General features: G+C 24.9%; 3 protein-coding genes and 1 long non-coding RNA gene across 5 annotated transcripts; 1 reads left to right on the top strand and 3 right to left on the bottom strand.

Moving 5' to 3' along the window:
* Positions 1-1,574: 1,574 nt before the first annotated feature.
* Positions 1,575-3,275, bottom strand: LOC122856903. Its single transcript, XR_006374161.1, has 4 exons — positions 3,161-3,275; positions 2,594-3,067; positions 2,075-2,472; positions 1,575-2,005 (listed from the first exon to the last, which is right to left on the bottom strand). It is a non-coding gene; the product is annotated as an uncharacterized LOC122856903 (long non-coding RNA).
* A 4,022-nt stretch (positions 3,276-7,297) lies between these two features.
* On the bottom strand, positions 7,298-8,763 carry LOC122856857 (protein ABHD13). The gene is made up of 4 exons (XM_044158729.1): positions 8,419-8,763; positions 8,102-8,333; positions 7,841-8,034; positions 7,298-7,753 (listed from the first exon to the last, which is right to left on the bottom strand). The coding sequence occupies exons 1-4, from the start codon at positions 8,582-8,584 to the stop codon at positions 7,326-7,328; spliced, it is 1,020 nt and encodes a 339-aa protein (XP_044014664.1). The 5' UTR covers positions 8,585-8,763; the 3' UTR covers positions 7,298-7,325.
* Positions 8,764-9,173: 410 nt separating this feature from the next.
* LOC122856874 (6-phosphogluconolactonase) lies at positions 9,174-10,502 on the top strand. The gene is made up of 5 exons (XM_044158754.1): positions 9,174-9,262; positions 9,484-9,625; positions 9,699-9,899; positions 9,988-10,271; positions 10,354-10,502. Exons 2-5 carry the CDS (start codon positions 9,505-9,507, stop codon positions 10,456-10,458), a joined length of 711 nt encoding a protein of 236 aa, XP_044014689.1. The 5' UTR covers positions 9,174-9,262; positions 9,484-9,504; the 3' UTR covers positions 10,459-10,502.
* Positions 10,503-11,421: 919 nt separating this feature from the next.
* Positions 11,422-19,051, bottom strand: LOC122856816 (calcium-binding mitochondrial carrier protein SCaMC-2-A). Of its 2 annotated transcripts, XM_044158673.1 has the most exons (9): positions 18,953-19,051; positions 18,212-18,847; positions 17,704-17,830; positions 17,520-17,610; positions 17,350-17,461; positions 12,546-12,704; positions 12,033-12,458; positions 11,712-11,963; positions 11,422-11,622 (listed from the first exon to the last, which is right to left on the bottom strand). In XM_044158673.1, the coding sequence occupies exons 2-9, from the start codon at positions 18,401-18,403 to the stop codon at positions 11,548-11,550; spliced, it is 1,434 nt and encodes a 477-aa protein (XP_044014608.1). In that variant the 5' UTR covers positions 18,404-18,847; positions 18,953-19,051; the 3' UTR covers positions 11,422-11,547. The 2 variants fall into 2 exon arrangements, with proteins under 2 accessions (XP_044014608.1, XP_044014610.1); XM_044158675.1 differs by lacking the exons at positions 17,350-17,461; positions 17,520-17,610; positions 17,704-17,830; positions 18,212-18,847; positions 18,953-19,051 and adding an exon at positions 14,288-14,589.
* Positions 19,052-19,229: the final 178 nt, after the last annotated feature.

Here is a 19,229-nt window from a genome sequence, read left to right as displayed (position 1 = left end):
AATACTGGTAATGAACAAAAAATTATAATGATGTATGCAAAAAATATTATATCTTTTTTCTTGATTCTATGTTTCACATTAATTGGTATGTACTCGTTATATAGTACTTAAATTAATATACAAATAAATATAATTGTACAATATATCATAATATTTATTTTCAGTGACAGTGGAAGGAGCACCACTGGGAGCTTATTCTAATACTGATGAACTTTCTGCTGGAAATAAAACATTTAAGAATTATTTGACCATGAAAGATGTCATCTCTGATTATTTTGTTCAATTAAAAGATTACTATCAAAAATATCAACTAGTGGAAGAAAAGGAACTCAGAGTGAATGTAATTAATGATATTTTTAATGGTGAAATTTCAAAAAAAGAAACCATATGGTTGACTATCTTCATTAATCGTTTTAAAACATTGACAAAAGATGATGTCAAAAACGATTTCTATATTTCATTACTGCTAAAGCTCTATAGTGAAAAATGTTTTGGACAAGTTCAGGAATACGATGTTTATTGCATCATTCTTGATCTTCAACGACTCTATGCTGATCAGGGTGGAAAAGCGGGAACCATATGGACTGGTTGCCGCATGGTGTACGACGCATGGGTTTGGACCACATGGAGATACAGAGAAAGTCCCTTAGAACAACTTGAAAAAGATCTGAAAGCCGCAAATGAGCAGATAGAAAAATTAAATAAGATAAAGACTGAAGGAACTAAGATAATAACAACAGGTACTACCGTTTTTAACTCCGTAGATCTGGGGAAATAAAAAAATTACAATCGATTAAGGTACAACTAGGGCAAAATGAGAGATATCTGGCGGATGTTTGCTAAAAACATTATATATTCATGAGTGCGAAAAGGACGAAAGATTAGAAAGAGAATACTGTTTCTCACTTCCACTCAAGTATTTAGACAAAGACAAAAATTTATTATCCTCTATTAATTAAAATTGAATATTAAAACCTATACTAAATTTGGGTGATGATTTTTCGTCTTTTTTTCTAGTTTTATCCTTTAGTTTTTGGTAAATATGGCATTATTTTTTCAAGTATTTCGATGGGGTATTATGAAAAGCCGAACATCTTTTTCCATAAGAACCTATGTTCAACCTCAAAAAAAAGGACCATCTTTAACAGTTAATTAATCAAAAAAACATCTTATAACAAAAAAACTGATTAAAGAAAAAGGCGTATCGTTATTTCAATTATCTACTCTATAAAATTCGTGAAATCGTCATTATTTTTAATTTTCCCTAGTTGTACCTTAATAAAAATAAAAATATTATTTGCTACTTTATCTGTAGTGTTTTGCCTCTTCAAATGTCTACATTCGTAGATCACATTTATATTAAAATTAGAATAATACAACATATTTTATATATTTAGTCAATGGATTTCTAAATGACATCCATTCAGGCTGAAGCCTCACATAATTTTCTTCGTTAAATCTGAATCTGTAAACCGACAAAAAAAAATTATATTAACTTAAATATTCACTTTTTTTAATTAAATAAAATAATTAATTAAAATGTTATGTAACCATTGTTTTAATAAGCCCTGATGTTGATAGAACACGTTTTTGTGATTCAGTGAAATTTAATAAAGCGTCTCAATTATAATAGCTGGCAGCAACTAATTTTTTTGGTAAAATACAATTGTTGTTCTGACAAAATATAAAAAATATATTTATAATTATTTTAAATAAAACAAAATGATAATTTAAATAATTTAAAAATCTTTATTCGATGAAAATAAATTTTGCATCTAATCCACGTCTTCGTATGAATTCAATGCTTAGTTGTCGTGGGGTAGTTGTACCAAGTGAAAGTGCTAATAAACCAGGATGAAATCTACCAACAGCAACTATATTAGATAAATTTCTTGTTTCACCATCAATAAATTATTTGCTTCTCATGTTCTTATGTACCCATTTTTTTCTGATGTTCAAGAAATCAAATCAAATCAAGTACATCATTCAACACAATGTTTTCAATCTAAAAAAAAAAATAAAATAAAATATATATATTTGCTTCTTTTTAATGACAAAAAAAAATATGTTTTACCTTTGAAACTAAATCACGAGCACCCTTACTAACATAAAATCGCTGTGTATATTGTGCTTTGATAATTTTTTCATCTGTATTATCATAACTTTTAGGTAACATAACATAACACAAGGTAGATTGCCTATATCATCATATAATACTCTAACACTCCATAACTCAACATCATGTAAATTACTGAAAATCATTTCTGGTGGTAAATAATTCAATACACCACACAATATATTGCTTCTAGATGATGCATGTATAGACCATTTGAAAACATAAATTTTTAATTCACCATCTTTATCAAAAGTTAAATTTCCTGGAATAAAGTCATTTTTATTGTGACAATATGTCAAAGCATCAGGTAGTTGATAGTTATATCTTGTTGTTTCGAAAATAAAACATGATTGATCCTAAAAAATATAAAATATAAAAATAAAATAATATTTAAAAGATCATACCCTGATTCATCAAAATGACAATTTGATGTATCATTGAGTGCTTTATATACATCAATATTTTGTCTTTTCTTACTTGATATATATATATACAGCATTGCTTTCTTCAATTTGATTTTCACCCAGAATTTTTGAAACACCAAAATATTCTGATATTTATGATCTCACAATATACCTATGATTATTTCTAAATTTTTATTTATCAAATGGTATTTTGAGTATCAATTTTTTACTAGCATTTGGTGATGCTGCTAAAGGTGGTGTTGTTGTTGTGTTGTTGTTGTTAAACTTGATATATTGATACTCCATTATATGTACTTGACGTAATATCTATTTTTTTATGAATGTTTTTTTTAGGTATATAAATATTGATGACTAATTTATTCAATTTTTTAGGATTATCATGATCATTTATTCTATCAGATCTCCCATTTTTCAGAGGCACTTTGTTTATTTTTATTTTTGTCATCATTTGCTACTGGTACTTGTTCAAGTAGTAATTTATTATTAGGTATATTGGTTTTTTATTAATACTTATACTTTTAACCATCTGAAATAAAATAAAATTATTTGTTACTCTAATAAAACTTGACATATCGAATTTAATTAATTTAATTAAGACAGTAATTAAATATTTGTTTACTTCGTTGTTGATTATTTAGAAAATATTATTGTTTACAATTGTTTATTGTTGTATAGTGTACACTGTACTGTGTACACATTTTATTAAGCCTCCATAACATTGCCCAACAGTCAACACCAACATGACATTTGGTCGCCATTTTTTTATCACTGTACCCGCGCATGCGCAAGTACTCATTAAGGGCTCGAACTCACGACAAGCTAAAATTTCCGCTTGTAAACATGGCGGCTGCAAAAATAACCAAATTTACTAAATTTACTGCAAATCCGTGATTTTAGAACAAGCTTGGCGGTGTCAAGCTTGTTCTGCAGTCACGGAGAGACACCACGGATTTGCAGTAAATTCAGTAAATTTAGTGAATTTAGTTATAATTTGGTTATTTTTGCAGCCGCCATTGCACCGCCATTGGCCGCCATGTTTACAAGCGGAAATTTTAGCTTGTCGTGAGTTCGCACCCTAACAGTGATAATGGCTGCTTTCTTTCATGAACACTGATGTGATCTCCATCAGCGCACGCGTAGGCGCAAATGCGCAGAATTATTTATTTTTTTTTAAATGGCTGTGCATTGGTGCTGGCAACCACTGGCATTACATATATTTTTAGGTTAGTACACAATTGTCAAGAAAAATATGAATATAATACCGGCGCCAATGCACAGCCATTTTAATAATTCTGCGCCTTTGCGCCTACGCGTGCGCTGATGAAGATCACATCAATGTTCTGAACATAAGTTCATGAAAGAAAGCAGCCAGTAGGGGGATGAATAGTACAATAGTTTTTAATAAATATTTAAAAAAATAAAAATTTTTATAAAATGACAAACGTAAAATAATGATGTACAAACGATTTGCTATAAATTAAGCATCTTACTAATATAAAAATATCAGCCATTTAAAAATTATAAATGTCGGCTATCTGGCAACTTCAAATATTCATTAATTAATTAAAATTAATTAGGGGGTTGACAAACAAAACTAAATATATAACAATCATCTACAATCCAAGTACAATCAGTTACAATCATTGTTTTTTGGTCGGCCCGTCACTTGTCAGCTAACTGTTAATAAACATTTCTAGTCTTCTTGTCTCGTATATTAGTATATATCTTTAATCTAATTAATACATCAGTAAATGTTATTCAATTAACGTTTTTTAATAAAGTAAAGCAAAAATTTTAACTGAAAAAAAATGAAAATGAGTTTTATAAAAAGTTAATTTATTTATATACATATTTATCGCCGAAATAAAAGTAATTTGAATAATTTAATAATCTTTTCATATTTCATTTATAATAATTTTTTTTTTTATGCTGGAAATTCTATTCAAATTAAATAATAACTAAGAAAAATTGATTGTTTGACAAACATAAACTGGAGAGATCATTTATGTGCATAATCCGAAGTCCACCGAAGTCCGAATGCAATGGAATGCAACTGAATGTCTATATTGGGGTGATGGGGTCTAAGAACTTGTGCCCCATGGGGAAAAGTGGAAATAAAAGGCAACTATTTACTACCCCTACTGAACAGGTTTTTTTCTCTTAAATGTATATCAAGGTAAGATTTACCCTTGGCCGGCCAATATTCTATTGTAATAAAATTTTCTCAAATTCTAGAAAATCACAAACTTGACAAACTAAGAGAAATCTATCTCCTCAGACCTCAGTAGTCAGTACAAAGTTGTTACTACTCGAATGGAGTCACATTTTTCTTCTAAAACTACATTATATAATTTTTTTTTATATATATATTTAATTAAATCAAAAATTTGTTGTTAATATTTTAAGATGGATTTTAATAAATTAATTTTGATGCTTGCTATCGTTGCTTCAAGTGCAGTTCTTTCTGAAGGTACAAACTATAATATTATCCATTTTTTATAATTGAATATCTCAATTTAACTACATGTAAAATTGTGTAAAATATTATTGAAGTAAAACTTCTTTACGGAGGGTAGCGACAAAATTCGAGGCCTCGCTACTCGCTAGCGTCACACTCTCTGTTATACGCAGTTATACGCTCTACGCTTGGTCACACGCTCGGTCACACGCGGATAGAGGGGAGAATTACATGCAACTACTCCGAAAGAAGTTTCACTTCCCCGCGCGTACTCGCAACATGCTAATTTTTTTTCTCATATTTTTCAGTAAAAAGTTTTTCGTTTTTTTTTTTAATTCATAAATTCAAAAAAATAAATGTAAAATGCTAAACTACAAATGTTAAATATCAAATAGAATAATGTCTAAGAGCCTGTGCCCCACAATAGATAAAATTATAAGCAAAAATATATTCTGTTCTCTCTTCAATGAATAAACAAGGTCACCCTTTGGTCCAATATTATAAAAATATTTTCTGTATAAAATTTTTGCGATTTATTTTATTAATTAATACATCATGTTATTTGTTTATTGTATACATTATTCAACTATCATTATTCGGTGTCAAAGCGGAATTTTTTATTTTTTTCTTTCTTTAATTTCTGCTTTCAGCATCGTGCATCCCGGGAAAAAAAGATCCAGGAGATAGTGCCTCAATATTATCAAGACTTGCTGTTAGATCAAGAAAAAATATAGAAAATTTCTGGAAAATTTTAGACAATGTTTACATAAATTATGAGCGTCACCGAGTAAATTTTATAGAACCATATATCGTCATAATTTTGAAATCATCAAAACGAGATCTCTGGTTTGATACAATAATTAATCGTATGGAAAAATTTCCTGAACAGGTATCGAACAACGAATTTTATATAAAATTATTAAAAGAAATGCAAGAACAACAAGCAATTGGACACTACTCTGAAGACGAAATTGAAAATATTATTTATCGGTTGGAACACCATTTATATGCTGATAAAATACAGGAACCATCATATGATGGACTCGTTTTGAACTGTAGTCGGATATACGATTATGAAAATATTACTTCAATCAAGGTCCAAAAATTTAAAGCAAATATAGTAGATATTCTCATGTTACCTAGAGAAAAGTTTTTAAAAAAATTTCAAGCAAATATGAACAGATATTTTGAAGTTGAACATGATGCAGAATATATCTGGGAAAAAATCAGTACTTTCTGTATAAATTATAATAAGCCTAAGGACTTAGAAGACTTAGAATCCCATGCACTCGCCCTTGGTTGGTACATCAATGATTATACAAAGAGGACCAATCAAACGGTTATTTTTTTCCTTAACATAATATACAAGCGTTTCACAGATTTGACAGGAGCAGATTTGAAAAATCAATGTTATATAGAAATATTAAAAGGAGCTCAGTACTGGTTTAAAGATATGCCAGAATACAATAGTCTCATAGGCAGACTTATTATTGATAAGTTAGAAAAAACTTACGTCGATTCAATTCAAAAACCATCACTGTGGACTCTAACAAAGCGTAGGATGTACCAATCTACGATGAAAACTATTATTTATAGTTTTTACTATTGGAATACTTATATTTATAAAATAATAGATCAAAATGGAGACAAGTCTGAAGATATAATAATTCACGAGTAATTATATAATTATTAATAACTTAAAATTAAAATATTCAATTATTAAAAAAATTAAAATTTTGTTCTATAATTGAAAATAAAAATTTTTACTGTAATAAAAAACTTTTTAAAAATAAATTTATGTTTTTTTCTACTATTCAATATTTTTTAGCTGGTATATAACTATTTGGAAATAATACCAGCTGAACCAGAAATACCAGAGAAATCCTTATAGAATAAAATATGTAAATATACATAGTGTTTTGGTAATTAATAAATAATACATGAATATGTAACTGTTGATGATTATTTAATTTTTTATAAATATTAATACAATAAAAATTTTTCTTTTTTTCTGCAAATATATTTTATATTTCATTTTATTACAATTTGAGATTTATTATTCCATCAAGGAATTAACAATTGATCCCATTTACAATTACACTATTTAATCATGCTAAAAAATTATTATGTCATCACAGTATCTCACACAAACATATAAACAATTTATTTTTTCAATCATGAGACTCATTTGGGATACTAAAATTTATCAACTACTATCATCAAAAAAAATCAACTTTATTTTATTTAAATAATAATAATTATGATTATTATTAATTTTTGTATTTTTAAATGCTCAATTTTTTTTTTAATGTATAAAATAATTATTTTAAATAACATCAATTTGATAATGATCAACACGTTTTGGTGGATTATCACGTAATTCATCAATGAATTTTTGTAAATTTTCATAATAATTATTTTTATTCCATGTTTCATTGTGTGTACCACCAGGTATTGTTAATAATCTTTTATGACAATACTTGCAATGATTATATAAATCTTCCATCATTTTTGGTGGTACCAATGTGTCAGCAAGACCAGATATAAATAATACTGGTATACTTATTGATCTCATTTTTATCAATGACATAAATTTATTTTTATAAAAAATAAGTGGTAAATATTTTAATAATTTCAAACCAATTAATATTTTTGCCATATCTGGAATACTTGTAAATGTATTTTCCACAATTAAACACCACATTTTTTGTGTGTTATCAAGTTTTGTTGCTAAATCAATTGCAACAGCACCACCTAATGATTAAACAAACAAAAAAAACCATTAATAAACACACATTAATGAATAAATATTAGAGTAATTTTCATGATAAAATTAATTACCAAGTGATCTGCCAAATACAATTATTTCATTAGTATTAATATCTGTTCTAGATGCTAGAAAATTTAATCCAGCTTGTGCATCCATGTAGAGACCACTTTCAGATGGTGTACCTTGAGACAAACCATATCCTCGATACTCTAGCATTAAAATATTACAATGTAATTTGTGATAGAGACCACAAACATTTTGTAGTCTAAAAATAAAAAGGTATTAATTAATAATTAATAATTAATATGGAAAATATAAAAAATACAATTTACCTGTGTCCCATGTTTCCAGCATTTCCATGAAGAAATAGTATTGTTGGTGATGATTTAATTTTGTCATTTGGCTGGGTTATAAAAAACATGTGTAACATTGTTCCATCATGTGATCTAGTATAAACACTTTGATATGGTAAATTAAACATTGATGGTGCTGGCACATAAACACGTGAATGAGCTGGTAATTCTGGATGATATAACAATTGATCTTCCATTCTATATAAAACACCTACAATTTAAACAACAAATACATAGAAATATTAATCATTTAAATACTTGTATTAATTAATTAATTATCAATTTATTTTATTTACCTGTTGTTGCAAAACATAGTAGAAAAAATGCTAAAATTCCACCATAAAACCAGTATAAAATAAAACATATTATAATGTAAGCACCAGAATAGGCCCAACATTTCATTGCAATATTACTTATAAATTTACCAACTTTAGTTCTTGATAATCTAACACGAAGTGACATTATATTTTTATTATTAAATATATTTAATAATATCTATTTATTTTGATGAGTTTTATGCAGTATATAACCTCAATAAACTTTCCATAAAATTATCAAAATATTAATCTTCCAGTTTTTATTTTTAACTTTAAACAGATTTTTTTTTCTTAAGCATCTTTACTGAATTTTTTTTTATTATTATTTCAAGGTGAATTGTTGTTTTGTTTTGTTTATTTATTTTTATTTGTTTACTTTAGTATTCTTGGCATGTTTATACAGCCATCAGCTGATTTTGGCCAATGATAATAAAAATAATCATGATATTATGATATATATATATTATTTTTTAATTTATATTTGCATCAAGTTATTAATTTATATAATTTTTATATATATATTTTTAAATTTGCATCAAGTTTATTATTTATAAATTTTTTAAATATATTTTTTAATTATTAATTTTATTATTAATTAATAATTATTGTTAAATATATTTTTTCTAAAATTATAAAATTTAAATTTTTTTTATTTTTTTTATTTTATTGATGGTTTTTTAAAAAATAATTTAAATAACAATTGTATTAAAATTAAAAAATATTTTTTATTTTGGTAAATAATTTTTTTTAAATTAATTATTAATTACTAATTAAAATTATATTTTAAATTTAAAAAAGAATAAACAGTTAGCGTCACTATACAGTTAGTATCTTCACTATTATCCCAATTAAATAACAATAACAATTTTTTTATTTATTTCATCTGTTTTAACATTATTGTTAATGTTTGTCGGCAAAAAAAAAAACACACCACGTCGTGTCATCTCGTTGTATATTTGCATGAAAAAAAATTGAATAATAATAATTAATTAAAAATAAAATATCTAATAAATTTAGACTATTAGTTTTTTAATATTTTTATAGATAAAAATAGCAACAATTAAAATGGCAACAATACTAACAGAAGTTGATGCAAATGCAGTTATCAAAAAATTATCAGAAATTATTGAAAAAAGTGCTAATGATGCGATTGATACCGGTGACACCTTCAAAATTGGATTGTCAGGTTGTCTTTTTACTGATAAATATTTATAAATTTCATTTATAAAAATAAACTAATGTTAAAAATTTATATTTAGGTGGTTCATTGATAAAATTTTTAGCTGATGGTTTACCAACAATTAAAACAGATTGGTCTAAATGGCGTTTTTTCTTTTGTGATGAACGTGTTGTACCATTTGACAGTGAAGATTCAACTTATGGATTATATAAATCATCTTTAATTGGAAAAATTCCAATTACTGAGGAACAATTTATAACAATTGATCCAGAAATGAATGGTAATAGTAATTAATCTGTTGTTGTTTTCCATAAATTTATTTGATAAATAAAGTTATTTATAAATGACTCGTTAATTTATTTTTTTAGCTGCTGATGCTGCAAATGATTACATCAAAAAAATGTCTGTACATTTTCCACCAGATAGTGTACCAAGATTTGATATGTTGCTATTGGGAATGGGACCAGATGGTCATACTTGTTCATTATTTCCTGGGCATCGTTTACTTGATGAAACATCCAGATGGGTTTGTCCAATAACTGATTCACCAAAACCACCACCATCAAGAATAACACTTACATTTCCAGTTATAAATAATGCCAAGACATGTGTCTTTGCAATGACTGGAGCTGGAAAGAGTGAAATGGTCAAGGTAATTACTTTTTTCTTCTTTGATTCATCAATAAAACATCACAGTATATCTTGAAGTAATTTTTTCGTTAATTTTTCTTCAGAGAATTTTAAAAGACAAGGAAGATTTACCTGCTGCAAGAGTTCAACCAATAAATGGTACACTTTATTGGATTGTTGATGAAGGTGCTGCAAGTCTTTTAAATTAAAAAAAAAAAAAATTCCATTGTATAAAAAAACAAAAAGAAAATCTCAGGATGATTCCATATATTTTTTATGTATCTATTTTTGAAACAACATTTAAAAATAATTAATATTCTGCAAAATATAATTAACTCATGGATTATAAATAAAATAAATGTAAAATATTTAAAATCATTTGTTGTATATTTTTTTTTTTATTTTTAAAATATGTATGGAAAATTCCAGTACAGTCAAAAGAGTATTCATACATTTACAGTTTACAAAGTCGATCAAGTTTTTTAAGTTGTCTTTTTTTGTCATCAACTTGCAAAAAAATTCAGCAAAACATTTATTTTACAATGATTAATTTTAACATTTTGTTTGTTTTTTTATTTTTCAAATGTTTATTATTATTTATAAGAGAAAAAAATTTAATATCTGGAAGTTTATTTTAATAATATTTAAAATTTCTATTTAAAGATAATATTTAAATTATTACAATGTAGTTTTTTTAAATTATTAAATATTTAAGAGATTTTAGAAAAGAAAACTTTATGTTTAATTTTTTTTTCAACTATCTAGAGCATTTGTTAACATTTTCATTTTTTTTTTCTTTATACTTATAATTACACTTATCACAGAGTAAGTATAACCATCCCTTGAGAGAAAAATGTTTAATTAATTTTTTTTATACTTTCAATAATTAATTTTTCAAAATGGAAAAACTTATCCATTAAAAAAAAAATAACTATCTAAACATTGATTAGTATGATGTACTGACGAGGCAATAAATTCATTGAAAAGAAAAGAAAAAAATAAATAAATAGTACAAATTATTTAATTCAATATTTTGACTAAATAAGCATAAATATTATGTGAGCACTTTCAAATAATCAAAGAGGCAAAAAAATTGAATTACCAGTTGATTAATTATAATATTCTGGCGCTTGTTTTCATTGTAATATTATTATTTTTTTTAATTCTTAGTCTTTGTCTCTTTTTATTCCTCTTTGTCAAAATCTTTATTATTTTTTTTTTAGCTATTATCGTTAAATTGCATTAAATAGTTGTAGAAATAATTTAATTGAATTAATAAGTCCTAATGAATATATTCATCACGTCATATTGACACCCAATGCTTGTCTGAAGTGTTCATAAACAACGTAACTTATTGATACAGCTGGAGCAACCTTTAAAAAATAAGCGAGCAATTATTTTAGTAAAATAAAAATTGTTTATTAATATATTATTTAAATTCAATAAATAAAATAACAATTACCTTTAAAAAATTTGGAGTTAAGCCACGATATAAACCTCTAAAACCTTCTCTTTCAACAATATCCTGAAAAACACCAACCATTGTATTTGGACTTTTACCAGATATTTGTGCTTGAAGTTTTGTTCTGACTAGAGCTAAAGGATAAGAGCAAACTTGTCCAGCTGTACTTGAAGCTGTACCACAAAGTAATAATACCCAAAATGCTGGCTGTTCATCTTTGTCATGTGATCTTAAATATCTATTTTTTAATGTCTAAAAAAAAGTACAAAACAAATCAACATTAATATTATAATAAAAAAATATATCAACAATATATTTTACCTCATAAACAGCCAAATCAATTCCAGCATATGGTAGTATACCAATTAAATTTGGTATATAACCACGATAAAAATTTTTAATTCCACCTTGTGAATATATTTTTCTAGCAGCATCAATAATACTATTAAATTCACCAGTTTTTCTTAATGCAAGTCTTGTTTTTAGTACTTCAAGTGGATAAATTGCTGATTGACTAATACCACCAGCAACTGAACCAGCAACAAATCTTTCATCAATACCAAGTTCACGTGTATCATTGCCTTTAATTGCTCTTTTAATTTGTTCATATGCCATGAATTTTAATGCTGTTTCTGGACCAATTTTAAGTACATTTATACCATTACCACGCCATAAACTCATTACTCCACCTTCTCGTAACATATATTTAAAGCAACTTAATATGTTACATTGTCTTGTTCCATGTACCTATTTAATAACAAACAACAAAATACTATTATATTAGCTTTTTAATTCAACTAGTTTTATTTTTATTATTATTTTGTTTTTAATTACCTGAAGATAAACTTTTATTCTGTCAAGTGGTGCTGTACAGGTTCTTGATACTGCACCAGCAATTCCACCAGATAATAAATGCCTCCACCACATTCCAGATATCATTTCACTGTTTGTAAAATCATCTGGTACACCCATGTCCTCTCCAATGTCCATGTACTGTAATAAATAATATTAAATTATTAAAAAATAAAATAACAATCTTTTTTTTATTATATTTTTTTAAATTGGCTGTTAAAGTTCATCATGTTGGGGTTTTTCACCGATAAATAAACATAATTATAATCAGTGCTAAAGTACATATTTAACAGGACAATGTTAATCACCTAAAATGAAATTTATCCAAGCGAAAATAACAAAAATAAAATATTTTAAAAATTAAAAATAAAAACATTTATAATGTTTTATTATAAATAATGTATTGTTATTAAAATTAACATGTGAGTCTTTCAATAGACATCTAAATTTGGATTAAAAATAAAATTTTAAATTTATTTAAAAAATAGAATTGATTATTGTGTTTATAATTAAATTGATTGAATAAATCTTTTTAATTTTTCCTCAATTTTTGACGATTTTTTTATATACTTAACTTTACGTAAATTTCAAGGAATAAATCACTGTCAATATTATCAAGACTATCCATTGTTGAATAATTAGTTTAACACTTGAAAAAATTTAACTCAAAAATAAAAAGAAACAACGGACTGATTTAAATCTTTAACATAAAGTTGTGCTTTTTTTTTTTGATAATAATATTAATAAAGTTATTAAGAGTTTAAAGTGTTATTGATTTCAGTCATTGTGACTGAGATGAAAATCAAGGTGGAGCTTTAATTTGGTCTGAAAATGCTGATGATCAAAATTGGGTGGTAGAATTTGGGCATTTAGCCAGATCGACAAGACTTTGAGACCAACATGTCCAATGTCAGTTGTAAATATTTTCTAATAGCATTATCACTCAACTAAAATCAACGAAAATAATAATAATAAAATTTATCAAAAAGAAAACTTGAATATCAATTTAATTTAAATTTCCTATTTTTCTTTTTTTGTTTTAAAAATAAAAGAAAAACTTGGCAGTGAAAAATAAGGAAATTTTCATTTTTAAATTACCACAAAATACCTATTGCGTAATTTTAAAATAATTTTATTTTTAAATTATCTTATTTCCTGTTTTATTTTTTTAAATATAAATATTAAAAAAAAAAAAAAACAACGAGATACTTTTTGTGTTGAAATAAGTGTTTGTGGATTAAATTACATTTATAATTAATTTATTGTTTGCATGAAACAATGACCTGACATTTGATAATAGCTTCAACAAAAAAAAAAATTAAAAAATTTCAATTAATTCTCATCTAGCTTGGCTCTAATTTTGCTATCTAAAACCACAGACATAAAAAAACTTATCATATCTCATTTAACAAACAAAAGTCCATTTTCTTATCAAAAAAAAAAAACCAATAAAAAAAAAAATATTGTCTGCTGGAAAAATTAATCTAAGTTCAAGAATCATCATGAGTCATTGACATATATATATTTTTTTTTCAACTGGTATATTCTATTATTGGATAAACCAATAAAAAATTAACACAAAATGATTAAATAATCCACGAAATTTTAACCTAACTAAATTAAGCTACACGTGGTTTTGTTTTCATTACATTTTTTCGATTTTTAAAACTCCAAAAATAGACAAATAATTTAATACAATTTTATAATTTAAAAAATTAACATACCCTTTGTAACATTTCATGATAAATTTGTAAAAATTCCCCACAAACTTGACAACCATTATCCAAATTTTTTTCATGTATCATATTGTATTTTAAATATCACAAATTAATTTATAAAATTTCTAATTTTTAACACAAGACACTTGATATTATCTTTATCAAAAAATAAACTTAAATATTTAACTTGGAATATTTATTAAAAATTAAATTAAAAATTAACTAGATCTATTTGAAGCTGCATGTGTTAGCATGGAGTTCTAACAGACAACTGCAGCTTTGTTAAATGTTAATTCAAGACATACCGGTAGAAACTCGAAATGCTTTTGATGTAAAAAAATGAGTATTATCCCCACTACGAATTTCTACGTCACAGACAGTTAATGTTAATCAACAGGAATATTACGAATCGAGATAATAATTAGAGATTATTAATGTTGAAGTTTAGCAAATACATGACTCCATCAACAGACATATATTATTTTTATCCTGAAAGTAAAAAAAAATATTCAAGTTTAATATCATCTTGAGACTAAGATCAATGGAAATTATTTTTTTTATTTTTTTTTCTTCTTTACAGGTCTCAGAATAATTTCTGATTCATTCATTCGAAATAGCTATATTATTACGTAAAATTGTTGTTTATAATTTTTAAATATTTGGGAAATTCCTAAAGATTTATTTTTTTACTCGGGGAATTTTTGTTACACTCTGAAAGTCAAGTGGATTTTTTAAAATCGAAACTATTTAGTGATAAATTTTTTTACATGACGTCATGTTTTAACTTGCTTTCAAATTGTGACTAAGTGAAAGACAGAAATATTAAAAGTAAGAACAATTTTATATATTACATATTGCAATAAAATTTTTTATAAATTAATTGTGGTTTTTTTTAAAAATAAATATCGAAACGTTGGTTTGTCATTGAGTTGATAAAATAGAAAAAAAAAAAAAAAATACAAATTTATAACAAATAATTGTTATAGATTGAAAGAAAAAAACATTTCATAATGATTAAATTTTTTAATGATTGTTTAAACACATTAAAAAAAAATGGTTTAATGGAAATGTTAAAATTATTTGAAAAATAAAAATTATCAATTATTTTTTCATTTGAAAATATTTCAAAATGCAATTAATAATTTATTCTGCGTAACAATGACGTCATTATTGTGAATAATAAATGATGAAATATATGACAAAATTGCCACATGATAAAGATCAATCAAGGAATTTTCCTGCAGTTTTTAAAAAAAGGAAAAAAATAATTTTCTAAACTTGAAATGATATTTTTAATTTTGATAAATAATTAATTAATTATTTAAAATAATATCAAGTTGAAATGAATAAATTAAATAAATTAAAATTGTGAAAAAATTGTTTAATCATTCAATTTAAATAAATGTTAAAGTAAAAAATTTTTGCTGAATAATAAATTCAAGTTATTTAGGTTGATCTGGATTTAGTCAGTTTTTTAAATTTGATAACATAATCATTGACAATGACGACCTCCAAAAGATCATGATAAAAAAAAAGAAATTATTAATTGAAAAAATGAAATTCAATTTTTCCCCTCAAAACATGACTTGATTTTTTTTTTATAAAAATTATTTATATCATAAATGTGATATAATAAAACAATAAGAAATTTCTAGAAATTGATGAGAGTAGATTAAAGTCCATCAGTTGTTTATAAATCAAATAAAAAATATATATATAATTTTTTTAATGATCAAAAATAATCAATATATTGTTTTTTCAATTTATAAATTTTTTTATTAATAAAAAAAGTTTTTTTTGACGTCTAAACATGCGTCATTATTCGAATAATTTTTCTAAAAAAAACAGATGATTAAATACGTCAGAGAAAAAATTTTCTCATCATTTAAGTATCAATAAAAAAATTAAATTATTAAGCTAATATTATTTTTAAATATTGAATCAATATTTTAAATATTACAAAAAAAAAACTACAATTAATTTTGATAAAGTGAAAGAGAATAAATTGAAAAGTAGAACGCACGATTGAGACAAATATTTGGCCCACTTTTCATGACTTTTATTTCTCCATGATATTTATTTGAAAGTCTACTAAAATACAAAAGAATTTTTTTAAAACAAAAAGAAAAAAACAATATTATAAATTAAAAAACTAAAATAAATATAAAAATTGTTAAATAAACAATCCAATAAAAATTTAAGAAACAAAAAAAAAAACAAATATCAAAGTCCATTTCGATTATAAATATTTTAAATGAAAAAAAAAAAAAAAGCTATATGATTTAATATGAAATCTTACTTGACCTATACTTGACTCGAATCGCGACATCACTTTTCATATTTATCATAAAATAATAAACGCTCAATTATAATTTTTCTTTCAATCAATTTGTATTTATCGCAAATAATTCATTTCGAAATAAAATAGAAGAAATTTCATGATGTTTTATAAACGTGTTCTATCAAAAATAAGATGGTTAATAAAATACAGATAAGCTGACAAGAAGTGCGCAAGTCTTGGCATTATGCAGAAAATTGACGATACCAGACAGTAGAAGAGTCGTGGTAACAGCTGGGGATCAAGGTCATTTTTGAATACACGAGGTATCACAACTACGTCATTAAATGATTTTTATTATTTTTTTTTTTGTTTGTTGTTAACAAACATAGTGGGGAAAAACAACGTGGTCGAGCCTTCATAATCAACGAATAAAATTGCAATGATTGTCAACGAGTTATCTTGTATTTTAATCTCACACGTGTCAAGTCAAGTAGACAATTATTTTGCAAATAGTTTATCATCAAACAAACTAAATGCATTAGAAATTATTAGCTTTAATAATTGTTAAACAATTATTGTTTCTTGTTTATTATTAAATAAACTAAATGTACTAAAAATTATTAGCTTTAATAATTGTTTAACAATTGTTATTTTCTGTTTATTAATCTACTAAAAATAACAGCTTGTTTAAACAACAATCAACATAATTTGTTGCTCACTTTGATGTGTATTAGAACAATGCTAAAGTATCTTAATATTATAAAAAAATTAATGATAATTTATTTACCGTTGAGTGCCTCCAGTACATGATAAGCTGGTGAATGTCATCACTTGGTGCATACATTAAAAAATCTCGCCATTCGTTGAAATTAATGCTCAAACTACCATCTTGATCCATTCTAAATAATAAATTAAATTAAAAAAAAGTTACATTATAATTTTAGAGGATTTTATTACCTCTGAAGAAGCTTTGTTGCTTCTGCTCTGTCCATTTTTATTCCCAAGTCTTTGTTGAATGAACTAATGAGTTCTTCCAAATCAATTTTACCTAGAAATTAAAAAATAATCGTTATAATAATTTAACCTCAGGAAGTTTTATATAATTTAATTAACATTATTATTTAACAAAAAATTAATATACCATCTTTATTTTTATCAAGATGTGAAAATTGTAATCGTAATTTTTTTTCATGTTCAATGACATAGTGAATAAATTCAGCTAAACTTATGTCACCACTCTTATTGCTGTCTGATTGAGCCATAAATTGCTGTCAACAAAAAAACAATAAAAATTAATCATAAAAAAAAACTAATAAAAACGAAATAATGTACATTATGTTGGAAAATAGTTGAAATATATTTCAAGGTTCTAATTTAATTTGCATTTACTGTCAATGTCACTGACAATAACGACACAAATTAAATTCAATGAAACCTTTTAATTTATTAATAAATAAAAAAAAAAAAAAAAAAGAATATAGACATGGTTAAAATTATTAAATACAAAGTCTAGGATAAAAAATATACATTGATAAAACAATCATTAACACTAAAAAGTATTTTTTTGAGTAAATGGAATGTTGAAAGAGTTGATAAATCCAAACAAGAACAAGTGAAAATATAAATAAAAAATTGGCCAAAAAAATTACCTCAGCATAACGCTTATGAACACCAACTTTGTGCAATGCATTTGATAAATCATGTACATCAATTTTACCATTACCATCATGATCCAGCTGGTTAAATATTTTAGACAATCTTTCTTCCTCTTGTGCCGGTAATTCATGTAAATAATGAGGTGGTAAAACACCATGTAAAGAGCTTGTTCTCGCTGTTGGCATTTTTAAAAATATAAATAATATTTTTAAATAATTATGTACTCTTTTGCAATCACAATTAATCTGTCTACTATCTCAAATAACAGACTGGTAATTTTATTAACCTCGTGTGGGTAATTCCAGTTAGTTTTACAATCTTTTTTTTTTTCTTTTTTGATCCACTAAAAAATTTATGTAGCTCAAAGTTCAGTGTTGCTAAACAACAATGTATATTTTACATTGTTGTTGACAATATACCATATGTATTATTTTTTGACAAATAAAATTAATTGTTACAAGTCCTGATTAGGCAAGCAACAATATCCTGGTGTTGACCATATCAATATCCAATTCCATCAGCAAATGATTCATGTCTCACACAATTTTTTCTCTCTTTTTTTTTTCCTTTTTTAGTTGCGTTTTTTGCAATATAAAAGTTTACGCCTTTTTAACAAAATAATTTACACACTGTAATTTTTATTAAATGTTAACTATTGCAATATGATGATTTTTAATATTAACTATAGCAATTAACCGGTATAAAGTATCAAAGTTTTTTTTTTTTTTACGTACGTGTGTCATATTCCGTAACACATTTGTGTCAAGTCAATGCGAGGCCATGCACACATGCGTTATTTTCTTTTTTTTTTTATACAACTTGGAGAAATACAAGTAAAAAAAAGACACTATTTTATTATAATAATAATATTATTAAATAAATAAAAAAAAAAAAAATTACAAAAGTGAACGCCTTTGAAGAGGGAGCCACAAAATGGCTGGATACTGGATTATTTTCCATCTTGTGGTGTTATTTAGAGTTAAAAAAAATAATAATGGCGGGAAAATTTAG

Source organism: Aphidius gifuensis, linkage group LG5 (genome assembly GCF_014905175.1).
Source record: "Aphidius gifuensis isolate YNYX2018 linkage group LG5, ASM1490517v1, whole genome shotgun sequence".
Classification (NCBI taxonomy): Eukaryota; Metazoa; Arthropoda; class Insecta; order Hymenoptera; family Braconidae; genus Aphidius; species Aphidius gifuensis.
The sequence above is the reverse complement of the archived record's forward strand: the minus strand, read 5'-3'. Positions and strand labels throughout refer to the sequence as shown.